The sequence below is a fragment of the Apostichopus japonicus genome, chromosome 4 (assembly GCF_037975245.1).
Source record: "Apostichopus japonicus isolate 1M-3 chromosome 4, ASM3797524v1, whole genome shotgun sequence".
Classification (NCBI taxonomy): domain Eukaryota; kingdom Metazoa; phylum Echinodermata; class Holothuroidea; order Aspidochirotida; family Stichopodidae; genus Apostichopus; species Apostichopus japonicus.
Genome location: NC_092564.1, coordinates 2568373 through 2581478, shown reverse-complemented (window position 1 = coordinate 2581478; position 13106 = coordinate 2568373). Strand labels below are relative to the sequence as shown.

Below are 13106 nucleotides of genomic sequence, written 5' to 3'. Positions count from 1 at the left end.
TGCGTTTACACTACAGCCGTAATCTCAACATCAAGATCAGACCCTGATGTTGAGATCTGATCCGGATCTAGTGTAAAAGCACCCATAGATTCAAAAATCTTACAAGGTACTGTTCAGACTCAGGTTTGCAAAGAATATTCTCCAAACTCACCCAGTTTCTTTTAAGTTTTATCTTTTATGTCTTTACAACTAAAGTATCGTGATATTGTATATTGGCGCAACATATGATGTCTACTGCTTTCATTCCAAAAAAAATTTCAGCAGTTTTTTTCTTTGCCATAACTTTTGTGAAACTAACAATATCATTTAATGTTAAAAGGAAAGGTCTCATGATGTAACAATGACTCTCTAGTCAACATTCATTCCAATTTGGGCGAGGTTTATTCCAGTTTTTACTTGAAACAAAACAAACAACCTGGAAAGAACTGGTAGCTTTATAAAACCCTGAGTCAAAACTCACATTCTTGTTAAGTTTGATTGAAGATGTAATCATTATATATGTTATGTTCAGCGTTCCGCCTTGGTCTGCTGTTTTACATCCAAAGCCAGCTCATTTGTTTGAAATGTCACATATTCAAATGAGTTTTTCATAATGTTGTGGAAAAATTGTTGATGATAAAGGAAAACATAGACATTGTTACTATACCACCACCAAAATCAACCCAAGTACGACAAAATTAGGCAAAAACTTAACAGGTTAAACAATTTTGTGGGACGCAAAATTTCTGCATAGCATCAAACGATCCATAACTTGCTAATGAAAAGTTGCTTAAGGATTGGCACTTCAATATCTACAGATCTGCAAGTTAAACCGAGAATCATCAAATTGCACAGATGTTATAGAGCAGGGTTGTCCAACCTACGGGCCACAGTCCGGCCCGCCGCAGGGTTGCGTCCGGCCCGCCAGAGATGCTCTACGGTGTGAAATTTAGTGAGCAGATTTATTGATAACAATTTGAAGCTTTATAATCAATCATTCGAACCTTCTGGGTCCAAAAAAACTGCATGCAGGTCAGTTTGTGTGACACTCTCTCAGCGGAGGGAAGGGGGGGGGGGGTGCCGGCTGGACTTATTCATCTGTTTTATTAGGAAGGAAAATAAATCAGTGAGCTCCGCGCAGTGCTCACATTTTGTTGCCTTGGGCTTCGCGCAAAAAATCGAGCGTAGGGTTCATGCGGCCCCCTCCTTCATCATAATCATTCCATGTGGCCCTCCTCTGCAAAAGGTTGGACAACCCTGTTATAGAGCATTGCAGGTAATTATTTATCCAGTATCACGTCACCGATTGCTATGCAAAAAACTGGTCCAATTGCTTTCAAAATTGTAAGATGTGTATATGTTTTTGACACTGCAAACAACAGTAATTTTACATGCGACAGACTTCAGTCTTCAAAGATAACTACACAAAAACTGAACAGTTGTAAAGACTACAGCAATATATATACTATACATACTGCACATACAATCAAGATTTTGTCAACTGTGTGGATTGTACTGGGAATTCATTACATTGGTGTTACTGTGACTTACAGCATTCCATTTTGACTGAATCAAATAGACATTACCATGACAGGTTGACCAGAAATCAGCTATGAGTTCTTCAGGGTGGATGTCGTAGTTCTACAAATTGCAACCTTTCTTTGAGGACTTCTAAACTATAAGCTTTCATGATTAAATAGCCAAACAAACAAAAACATCTCCTTTAATCAACACACTTGGTTTTTAAAGAGGCTCAAATCGATCTGATCAGATATTAACTGATCTATAAAACAGTTAGGTATTGAGAGCCGACTACTGTACTGTTACCTTACAGGCACTCACGGTACACTGTACAGTATCAGGCATCCAAGTTGTAGGATTTAATAAAAGTTAAAAGACCATTGCAGGTTGTCACACCAACTATTAGAATGCATTGGATCCACATATAGTAGGAATCTTAAACTGTACACACACAATAAAAAACACAGACAAATGAATTTCAATTTAATTATAGCAATATACAAGTACTTTATAGATAGAATCACTAAACTTCAAGATTTTTCTTCAAGAAGTAAACCAAAACTAGGGCAATTCCATGAATATGACCTTAGTTTCTAATGCACACATATAGCACAATATTAAAAAGCTAGTTAATTATTCCAACTGTACCTGCTGCACAATGTGAAATCAATGGTGAAACTAACAAAATGCTCAAGAAAAACACTACCTTCTTGTTTCAAGGTTGCCTCAATTTCTTCAGATTCATGGAATATTAGGGTACTGTATATCATTGAAAGTCACTTGGCCTTGACAATATGAAGTTGATTATGAAGTCAAGCAAATCACTCGTCAAATCAGTGAAACTTAAAGAGCTGCGATCTGCATTGATTTGTCATCATTTTTGTATCCCAAAAGGGAAAACTATGGAGTCATTCCTACAGACTATGGAGTCACTCTTACCGACCATGGAGTCACTCTTCCTGACCTTGCGCAACTGTGAGGGGACCGCGGACTGCAAAGCCGGCAAGGACAATAATGCAGATTGCAAACTTGGTAACTACTGTTACGGTTAGATTCGTCCAACACAGCAGGGTACAGAAACATTGTACTCAAAGCTGAAGCCAAAGTGAATTAATCAGGTCACACATCCGGAGCCTATGCATGCTAAGTTCTTCAATACCATCCTCACTACATTTCCGGAAAATTTTAATACTGTAGTTTGATTGTTATTCTTACCTAATGTAGCAATGTACGCTCGTGTTGAATTTTGATATTGTTCCCAGATGGGTGACGATTACAAGTGGTGTGCTGCAGGTACACTGGTTAGCCAAGTCAACATCAACCAGCACCCGGGTCTTACCGGCCAGTACTAATGGGAAACATACTATTCCGGCCAGAACTCCCCGAATGCCACGACCGGCACTTTTATGGTCCATCACAGTTGGGTAGAATTCTTGTCAATTTAACATGTGCTATACAGTAATGAGCCTCATAGGACAGGGCACTGAACGTCAGCTCATACTCATTTTGCCCTGGTTACGTACTTACACTATAGCCACTACCCAGAACCAGAAAGCAAGTTGGCTTAGAGATGCTTTGCCACATTTTATATGAGCACACTAAAGAGTAACACTTCAATGATTCTTATATGTTGACTTCAAGTGATCCGCAAGATTCTTGCAAAAATGCAGGACCTACTGTACTTCCCTGTCAAGTAAGGAGATCATTGTCCATGCTATACTTTTGTGATTATTATGTCTACAACTACAAGGTTGTCAAACCTCTACAATATTAACCTACACTAGAATAAACTTCACCAAAGATGCATGCTTACAAAGGAAGTCCTTTGACCTCTTTAGATGGTCTCAAATGACCTTTGACCTTCACACAAAGAATAGTGATCTTATACTCCTTTACACTTTGGCCTCTGGTGACCTTAAATGACTTTTGACCTGCAACAACAACAATACCACAAGTTATATACATAAAAATATATACACATGTATATATATATATATATACTGTAAATACACAAATTGGTCTACAGTAATAACTGCATCAATAGTCACCAGGCATACAGTACAAAGATTTTGTGTATTGTTCCACCATATGTCGTTAAAGCTGGGTGCTCCTGGTGGAAATTTTATGCAACTAATACTAACAACACAGTAAGTACAAAGGAGATGTTCCCAATGGAGCAAACTTTTTGCTACTGGTAACAGTAGGTGGCCAGATGGGACAACATCTTTTCAAAGGTGAATAAATATACTATGCACTTTGGAATGACATAATTTGCTCTCGTTTTCTTCGTTTGTTTTTTCCTTATCATTCTGCAACTGCGCACAAAGCAATTAAACACACAAGTCAGTGTGTATGATTAAAAAGTGCCTCTTACAAGTAGCACACACGATAACAACATGCAAAACAAAATCAGCAACCCTGTTGCTAGCAATGTTAATCAAGGGGTGCTGTTTCCTAGCACACAATAGTGAGCATATTTCAAATTAGGGGGGCCACTAGAAAATTGAAATTGTAGTTTCTGCCACCAGTCTTTGCTTGCTTGGCACAATGGCATTTTCTGGGACAAAAATGAAGTAATTAGTTATTAAGCTCAGAAACCTAAATGATTGTCTCCCCTTCCCCCTCTCTGATCTGTCCTATCAGACATACATATAAGCTAGCAAAGGGGACCATTTAAATTGAAAAAGCTCCCAAATGGTTTGAAGTATGGTATACTGTAACATTTATCAGACACATGTAGACCTATGGGGATTTAGTGTTATGACAACTGGATTGAATATATTGCAAAGCATAAATTTGCACTTGTTAATAATATTATTCTCCATAATGCCACAATCAAGAATGTTTAACCCATTTCTTATGATAAAAGAAATATAAGGTAGCAAGTAGTTGTGATAACTAAAAGTACAGTACTTCCATTGGAGTTTTCTAATTTTGATTTAACTGAAAATTCAATTACACTAAAGGCCTGTAGTACATGGGCACTATTATTTTATTACAACAATAAATACAGTAGTCTAGACCTAGGCTGTATCCTACTGTAGATAGCTTGCTGCAGGCCATAGCCAAGGTTCATGCCACAGCATACTGTCTATACAGGAGGCATTCTCAAGCCATCTTAAACTGTACAGTATTTGCTTTCATTCTTTTCCAACTCAGTCATCAAGGCTAGGACTAAACTCTTTGTGAAAACTGTACTCTCATTTATATTGTTTGATCGTAACTTTCGTCCATTGAAAAGCTCTATTACCTAGGCTTATATACACTATTCTCATACACAGTAAGTGCTGTAGCCTGTCATACATATAGGACACAAAAAGTAGCCTATACCCAAGGTCAGTTAGTTTGTACAACTACTGCGTGGAGAAAATTCTCGGGGATCGTTCGAAAGCACAAAAATACGGAATGCAATAAGGTCTCAGGTGAAACTGTTAAGGGTATAAAGATTGATTTGTGAGTTTCTATAGTAAGTGGCAAAAAGTGGTCACAATTGAGCCAAATGAAACAGTGAAGAATATAAATGGTTTCTATAGTAGCCAGGGAATGTTCCAATCACAGCAGTTTGTCATGGCAAACATTTTTCAGTTCAATGGGTTTGCTGTCACATGTACATCATATATGGTTGCAAATTGTGGTAACATTCTGCCTGAAAGCAACATGTCCTGTGTGGGTACCAATTTATGATCATTTAACCAAACCTACAGAATATTACACGAAACATGATTACATTGACCGAGCTGAGAAATATTCCAACTTTCCTGAACCAAACAGTATTAGTTTCCAAGTAAGTAATGATTAAATGCACATGATAAAAAAAATATCATGGCCCGCCAGTTTTTTTTTTAACTTATTATTCACAATTGGCAAATTCCCATAAAAAAAAAAATTTCAAATATAATTACTATTGGAAGTTTAGTAACAAATTTAGTATAAACAAAATTAAGGATTTCATTCAAAAAAAAATTGAGCTTGAATGGGTTAGGTAAGGATCTGGTATGGACTATAAACTACTTTTAATACACAAAAATAACTGCGCCCACATGAAAGTCAATATGTGAAAACTGACTATGAGTGTGACAGTGCCAAGTTATGTACAGTACAGCTATCATGTGATCTAGGGTCACCTGACCATTAAACCCAAGCTCATGCCTGATAATGATGGTGGCAGCAGCAATCTTGGCAGGCTGTGCTTAGAATACAAACTTATTCACCTGTTATGATCCATCATTCATGTTAAGTCAATTTGCAGCCTGTATGAGAAATAGCAATATCAGTTTTTTCTCCTTGGAGACAGTCATCCTTTCAAAGTACTATAATAAACAATGGAACTGTCTACTGTACTCATTTCTTTGCTGGATGCTTTCTCACAGTGTACACAAAATAAAACACTCTCCTCAGATGTTAGTTTAGTTTAAAGTAGCCACAATAACTACTCTCCCACAATGTAAACACAACAGACACACGAACAAAGAGAATTAGAAACGAACAAACAGTGCAGGGGAGAGGAAGCAGGCAGCAGGTCGAGGTTTGTAACAGTGAATAATAAACTGTTGGTACAGAAACATACCGTACATCATCAAGTGATACAGCGTCTGTATTGCAGGAATGAAAGCTTCAGCACAAACTGTACAAAGTGAATTAAGACCACAGCAGTGGTTGGTCTGTGGTGATTTAATGGACCATGTAAGAACATCTAGTTATTCGGGCCTTAAATATAGAAATGTACAAAAACTTTTGTTTTTATCGCTACAGCAGCTTGCAATTTAGATAAGTACTGTACAACGTCTACAGCAGATCATTATAGTTAGTAGCAGGGCAAATTTTTAAGGACCTTAAGGACAACCATGTCTCCCCTTTTGGTTGTCGAACAGCAAATTTGAGGGGATGACTTAATGCTGTTGTTCATCCGCGATCATCACAGATAGCGATTACAATGATCTTCTGTTGGATTCTTTATCCTCATGGAAATACTAATCTAAGGACCTATACAAAGTGTATCAAATATGGCCAGGGCTCACCATGGGCAATAGGAAGGTTACCGAGGGGGAAGGCATGAAAGCAACCTCTACTTTAGACTTAGGAAAAAGAGAGTACTATGGTTGTTAGGAGACAGGAAGTGAGGAACAGGTAGCTCTTGACACTGTGTCCAATTTGCAATGTACAACTTTGATTCGATTACACTAGAGTATTGTTACACTGTAAGGTTACCTTCAAGTAAAGTAGTGGCCAAAAAAAAATTGTTATACTGATTAAACACTTAAGGTTCTCTAAATGCAGAGAGCAATAAAGTAATTCTTCTATCATTTCTATGACTAGTATCACACAGGCCCACATTACACATGTAAATAATTTAACAGATACAGGATAGAAACCCCACATACTGTAAGGTGTCCTGTTTTCACCATATTCACTACTTGAGGTAGTGGCATATTACCCTGGCAATTCTACCATTGGGCTGCACTGTTTATCCATTGATGTCGCTTTTGAATTAGCAGCCAGATTAGAAGGAGGGGACCTTTGCAAATCTGAATACTTACTTTGGACAGAAAAAACTTTGGAGAAGAGACAAATATCTGTTATTGAGTGAATGTTGGCAGTGTGTGTAGGACCTTGTAATTTCAGCTGCTACAGGGTACTCATCCTCTATTGCAATTTTCTCCATTTTGTAGAAATAATAGGCCTACATAATGTCCCCAAAATAGTCAGTGTTAGACTTGAGTATCATTTGCAAGATTGCAAACTTCACATGTTTTTCCACCTTCTAAGTCTAAAATATATGTAGAATTTGGCCAAATAACCGTAGAACAGTTGTGTGCATAAATCAGCAAAGTAGCATACCTTTTCAATTGGATGCCATTTGAAAAATAAGCTTAATATACATACTGCAATGGGTGCAACCCCACCCAACAAAAAAACCCAAAATCAGCAACTTTATGACCACATTTTCCTCTACAGAAGTCAGATACAAAAAGAAGTTTTTCAAGAGCCTACTTTAAAATGCTGACAGAACAGTTCAGAAAATTGTCAACAAATAGCTACAGTACTACTCTTCACACTCAAAAGAAGTTGAAACACCTTTTGTCAATAAATACTGTCACCAACACGATAAGCAAGAATTTGTGCATCCAGCCTAGTTTGTCCTACCATGGTCCTACAGCTTTAGTAAGCTGGGTGGGGTGCTATACATGCAACCGAGTGCCACTCAATAGTGGCTAAAATCAAATCCATGTTTGTAAATAAATAAGTCATAGAACCTACCTGTCCAAGTTTAACATCCCAGCCACAAGGTGTAACGACAAACACAGTAGGCTTGCCATTTAGCATATTAGCTTCTGGCCACTAAAACAGCACTACTGTACCCGCTATGTATTTTTGCAATGTGAGGGCTGTCCAAGCTTGAAATAGCCAGTACCTTCACTGATAGATTTACAGTACAAATACTCTGCCTTATGGTACAAACGGGCAATAGGCAAGTACAGTACAGTACTTAGAGTAGTTTTTGTTCTTTGTTGTACCTTGCTATGCACAATGATTTTACTTGGAATACTACAAATGTATGGAAACACTGAACTAGGATTCTAAGAGCTTCAATTTGGCTCAGCTGGTTTTATAACGAAACTGACAATATGACAATGATTAAACATATAATTCAAAGTTCCACAGTGATTTCCGTAAACTTCTCTTCCATCCCAATGCAGTTAAAATCACACACTCTACACCTACGTAGGCTGGATGTTTATGTGATGATTTTTTCATACAAGAAGTCTACACATTGAAATCAGTGACCAAGCACTGTAACAAAGCAGTCTAAACATAGCACCACTGGACACCAAAGCAGTGTTATCTACAGATCAATACATTGTACATCTATGTACACTAAAGAGAGACTAGCATTGGGGAACCAATCCAAATAAAATATTTTTGTAAAGGCAACGGTACCACAAATTTTGAAAGTGTTACTTGACAGTGACTAACTTACAAACTGTAGCACATCATTGATAAGGAAAGACTGTCACACATGGAGCCTGTACTGTACCTTCTAGTTTGGGAGCAACTGTAAGACTATGCACTTTTACAGACCTTGAAACACATGCACGTATACATAACCACACTATTAATTGCAAACCGTGTATATAACTTTTGATTTGATAAGGTTTAATGTTCTATTTGTAATATTCATATCCATGGATAATGAACCACGAAGTACACTGATAACCAAACAATCATTCTCACGCCCGTGGTTGTCTCAGACAATAACGTTCTTATGATTAACAACTATGTAAACAAACTCACTCATGCAGTATTTAATTTACGGCCCCTGGGATTAGAACTTTGGTCAGGATTGGCAACTGGGACATCCCAAACTAAACATTCTCAAGCATGTGAGGTAGCTTCAGGAAGATGCAAGGAATGTCTAATTTGTATTTTGATTTTACAGTAAGTTCAGCACAAAACTTAGCACAATGGGGAAGAAATATATTTTCTGCGATTCAGTAACCACTAACCTCACCCAAGCTTTTAATATCAAGCCCAGGTATGATCATTTTGTTCCTAGGATGGATCCAGTCAATTAAATCATACTAGTATCAGAATATATACCAGTAGTTTGGTTGGAGGAAAATTCAGTCACATACTTTCATTAACAAAGACAGTCCCTCATATGTTTGTCCACTTACACAGCGAAACAATATTAGGCAGTCTTAAGATACCCTTTAAGAGCTACTGTATTGTGAATGTAAAAAAGGTTCTCTTTCACTATTCACATATTTAAAAACATAGATCTGTTAATTTTTAACTTTATTTAATTTGTTTATGGAATATTGATGCTTGCTCAAAGCATTGTACAATACTAGCAGTACACATTGCAGACCCCTGTGCATGAGTTGAACTTGGACACGAACCCTCTTGTTAGCAGATTTTTACTCCCCCCCCCCCTCCCTGTCCTATGCAATTAACCCTATAAGTTCATCTTCAGGGACCTTAGTTAGATCATGGTATGCTTCAAAATTTGGAAATGAAAGTACTGAGTCACAAGATCAGTTTTTAATTGCACTCAATAGAGTACAAAGGTGAAGATTTTCCATTGATTTCTGTTATTTACTATAACTGTTTGATAATCGAGTTAAATTTAGAATCCATAGAAATCATTTTGTGCAAACAAACTATGTGCAGTTTAATAATTGATTCCAACCAAAATCACGAGTCAATACATTAATAACCAAGGATAACTTCAAAGATATGTCGTGCAGATAACAACTACTTATCACAACATACAATGGTATTGAATGATTTGAAGATTGTAATAAATCTCTGAGCACTTTAGTCTAGGTGGGAGGGATGTTTCAAGGTCCTCCATTTTGTCTGTTTCACAGGTGCCTTTTTGATAAACACAACAACAATTTTTAATTATTAATGGTTGTCCGAGGAAAACAAATTTCTGTTGGGACAACAACCAAAATCAGCTTCGGAAGGTGGAATACCCACAAATAGGCAAAAATGATTAAATTGGATCCTTCTCCAATCCTTTGGACATACTGATGTAACAACTTAAAACAATGCTAGGCTTATGATCCAACCCCCAAGTGGATTTTACCTGGCTGAACACTGATGCTCATTTCCTCAAACCTACATATCTCTCCTACAGTTGTATGTATCCTAGTCATATTTTTTTTTAATTTTGCAATTTTTTATCGGACAAACAAATTAGCTGTAAGGACAACCAAGACGTAAGACCTGGTTATCTGAGGCAAAAACCAGGAGATATAATTAAAATTTGCCCTGGATGTTGAAGTTCTGACTCTTAAGCTTTTACCTTCACTTCTACCAAACCAGCCTCATACCCCCCCCCCCCTCTCCACGCTTCCCCTAACTTGTGTCTTCCTACTGAATATAACTTCTTGCTCCAATGTACAATAGTGTTTACTAAATGATTAGCTAAGTGCACAAGGACAGCAGCTTTGTTGTTTCACAAACACAAAAAAAGTAAAAAATATTACTGTAAAAGCCTGTTTTGGGATCATTTAATGAGTATTCTAATATTTTTAACAGTTTTACATTGTTTTGCAATGTTCAGGGATCTTTGGTGCATATTTTACAATGAAAAGTAAAAGAGAGTAAGAACAGGTGTGGGAGGATAAAGAGGTTGACATACGGGTACATAGAAGAAATCTAGGAACATGGGAGAAATTCCCCCATTAAATCAACAATTAATTTAAATTGGGAATAAATAGCAGATACATCTGACAACAAAGAGGACGCAACTACTGCAGTACATTTCATGCATCATTTCTTTTTATTTCCACCAGAAATGTTAAAGCTACAAACTTACGAGAGTTAAGAAAAGAAAGCCTACGTCACATAAAAAGTCCATCAATGTCTCACACCAATGATTTCATTTTCACATCAAATGAAAATCACATACAAACTTTCGTTGTGATATTTTATGTTAAAAAGGCCATAGCTACTGATAAGTATAAAAGGAATAATCATAATAATGCTATCCAAGCATACAGAAATATATCTCCTAAGCCTGTGGTTAGTTATGAATGGTAGGCTAGGTCCTTCACAATATAGGCTAACAATGGCTAACAATACAATAAGCTGCTACGCTGTTGTTAGTGTTACCAATACCACTATTAATGTTAATGTCACTATCGTTTGTATAGTTGAGCAGTCGTAGATCAGCCATTGAAAAGGGATAGTAGTAACTACTAAGCAGTGTTATGAACATGGAAAGATAGTTACAGCTAAGACTTATCAGCTGGGTTTTGTATATGGCATATATCTAGCTCCGTAGCTGTAGTACCAGTAGCTGCCTGTGATTTGTGTTAACAGATCAAGGCTAGGCATAGGCCCAATAACAGGATAAATAACAGGGCTAGGCCTTACTTAGCCATATATGATTTGCATCATGTTTTGATAAATTTCAACGACAACTGTACATCAAAAATTGTAAATTTGTATACATCAGGGAAGTTGAAACGTCACTTAGTAATATCCACCAACAATCAGTCATGCAAGGAATCTGGTTGTAAAAATATTAACCTCTAAACGGCAGTTTTGTGAAAAATGTAGGATAGGCTTGACCAAAATACGTACACGAACCTTGCGTTAGGTTGTATAGCCTACCCTGCAGATACTTACCGAGTAGGAGAAGTTTCAGCTCTCTTCGAGCATCTCGTTTGTCTTTTCTTAGCTGCTTCTCAATCTCCTGATTGATTCTTTTTTGTTCTCTCGCCTCTTCACTCAAACAACACGCCATAGTTCCTTTCAAAAAGCTATCGTTCGTTCTATATGACCTAACCTCAGTGATGTTGGAAGCAGGGATTGGCGAAAATCTAGCTGTTATGGGCATTTGTACACACACGGTGGTTGTGCATGTGCTCACAGCGCATACATACCACACTCATCCGAGATGAACCGTACACACACAAAACATACACAACGCTGTAATGGCGGTCCGCCGTCGCCAATCTACCGGTAATACCAAGGGTAAAATTCTTTCTCCTTTCTAGACGGGAGAGTGCACCTCCTTATTTTCCGGTATGAATCCCTTTTGTTTCTGATCACGTTTCGATGTGACCTAATTTTCCGTTCACGAATTTGCAAGCGCCGAGAAAAACCAAGAGGGGACCTACATCCTTGGGTGTGGTGAAGGGATACGACCTGAGCAATACAAACCCCCTGGAAATAATTCCTAGTTGTTTTATTTGCTTCTCAAAGCAAATAAATTTACAATACTGTCCACTTTTCAATTATATTATCATATTTTGAACTTATTTTAAAGATTTTGGTTATTTTTATAACAATACAAGATAAAAAGAACGAAACTATTGCTAAAATTGTAGGGGTGAGGTTATAGAAATAACAGCCAAGTTAGGATTGGCGGGAGACTATTATGGGATGGCACGCTTGGCCCTCGCATATTAATGTGATTCTGAAGACAACGATTTGTTAAGACTCGCAATGAAAGCTTTATTTATTTCTCATGAAATATCCAGCTTGAAAATTGGGGAAATTTGCGAAAAATCGAGAAATTGAGACAATGAATAACTCTTCAGGTTTCATTTTGCATACCTTTTCAAACCTGAATGTCTGATTTTAAATTTGAAAGTGCGAGGTGATGGCGTCAGTCTATAATTTTCAAGCAAAAACCCATTTACCTAGATCCACATAAAAAAAAACACATGTCGTAACTTAGACCTTTTTGTATAGATTTTCTTTTCCTATTTTGTAAAAGAATATAAACGAGATTTCCAAAAATGGCAAACCCCGTCGTAGAAATTTATCAGTGGTTCAAAGTAACTTGGTGCTTGACTTTCCCACCAAAACAGTAAAATATATAATGGCATAAGTCTTCCATTATGAATTTATATCAAGTTCATTTCGGTCATTCAAGTATAGGGCCTTCCTTTAGCCTTGATTGTTACATCTATACACGTTGAAATTGACCAATTCGTAGAATTCGTTCCTGACTTCCAATGAAAGGAAATTTTCTTTATGTTTCAAGGATTGAAAACCTGTGCAATGTCGAGTTTCGCCCTTCCTGTCATATTGTCAGGGTAGTCCAACTTGATTATGCGTCACCCTTACCATCGGTGTTATTC

The 13106-nt window shown here is 37.2% G+C and overlaps 1 protein-coding gene across 1 annotated transcript in view; it reads right to left on the bottom strand.

Moving 5' to 3' along the window:
- The window catches only part of LOC139966133 (guanine nucleotide-binding protein G(q) subunit alpha-like), a 32542-nt gene extending 20370 nt beyond the window's left edge, over nucleotides 1-12172 (bottom strand). The window contains exon 1 of the mRNA XM_071968855.1: nucleotides 11644-12172. Within this exon, the coding sequence (XP_071824956.1) occupies nucleotides 11644-11854 (211 nt within the window). The 5' untranslated portion in view covers nucleotides 11855-12172. The remainder of the gene's footprint in view (nucleotides 1-11643) is intronic.
- Between the last annotated feature and the right edge of the window lie 934 nt (nucleotides 12173-13106).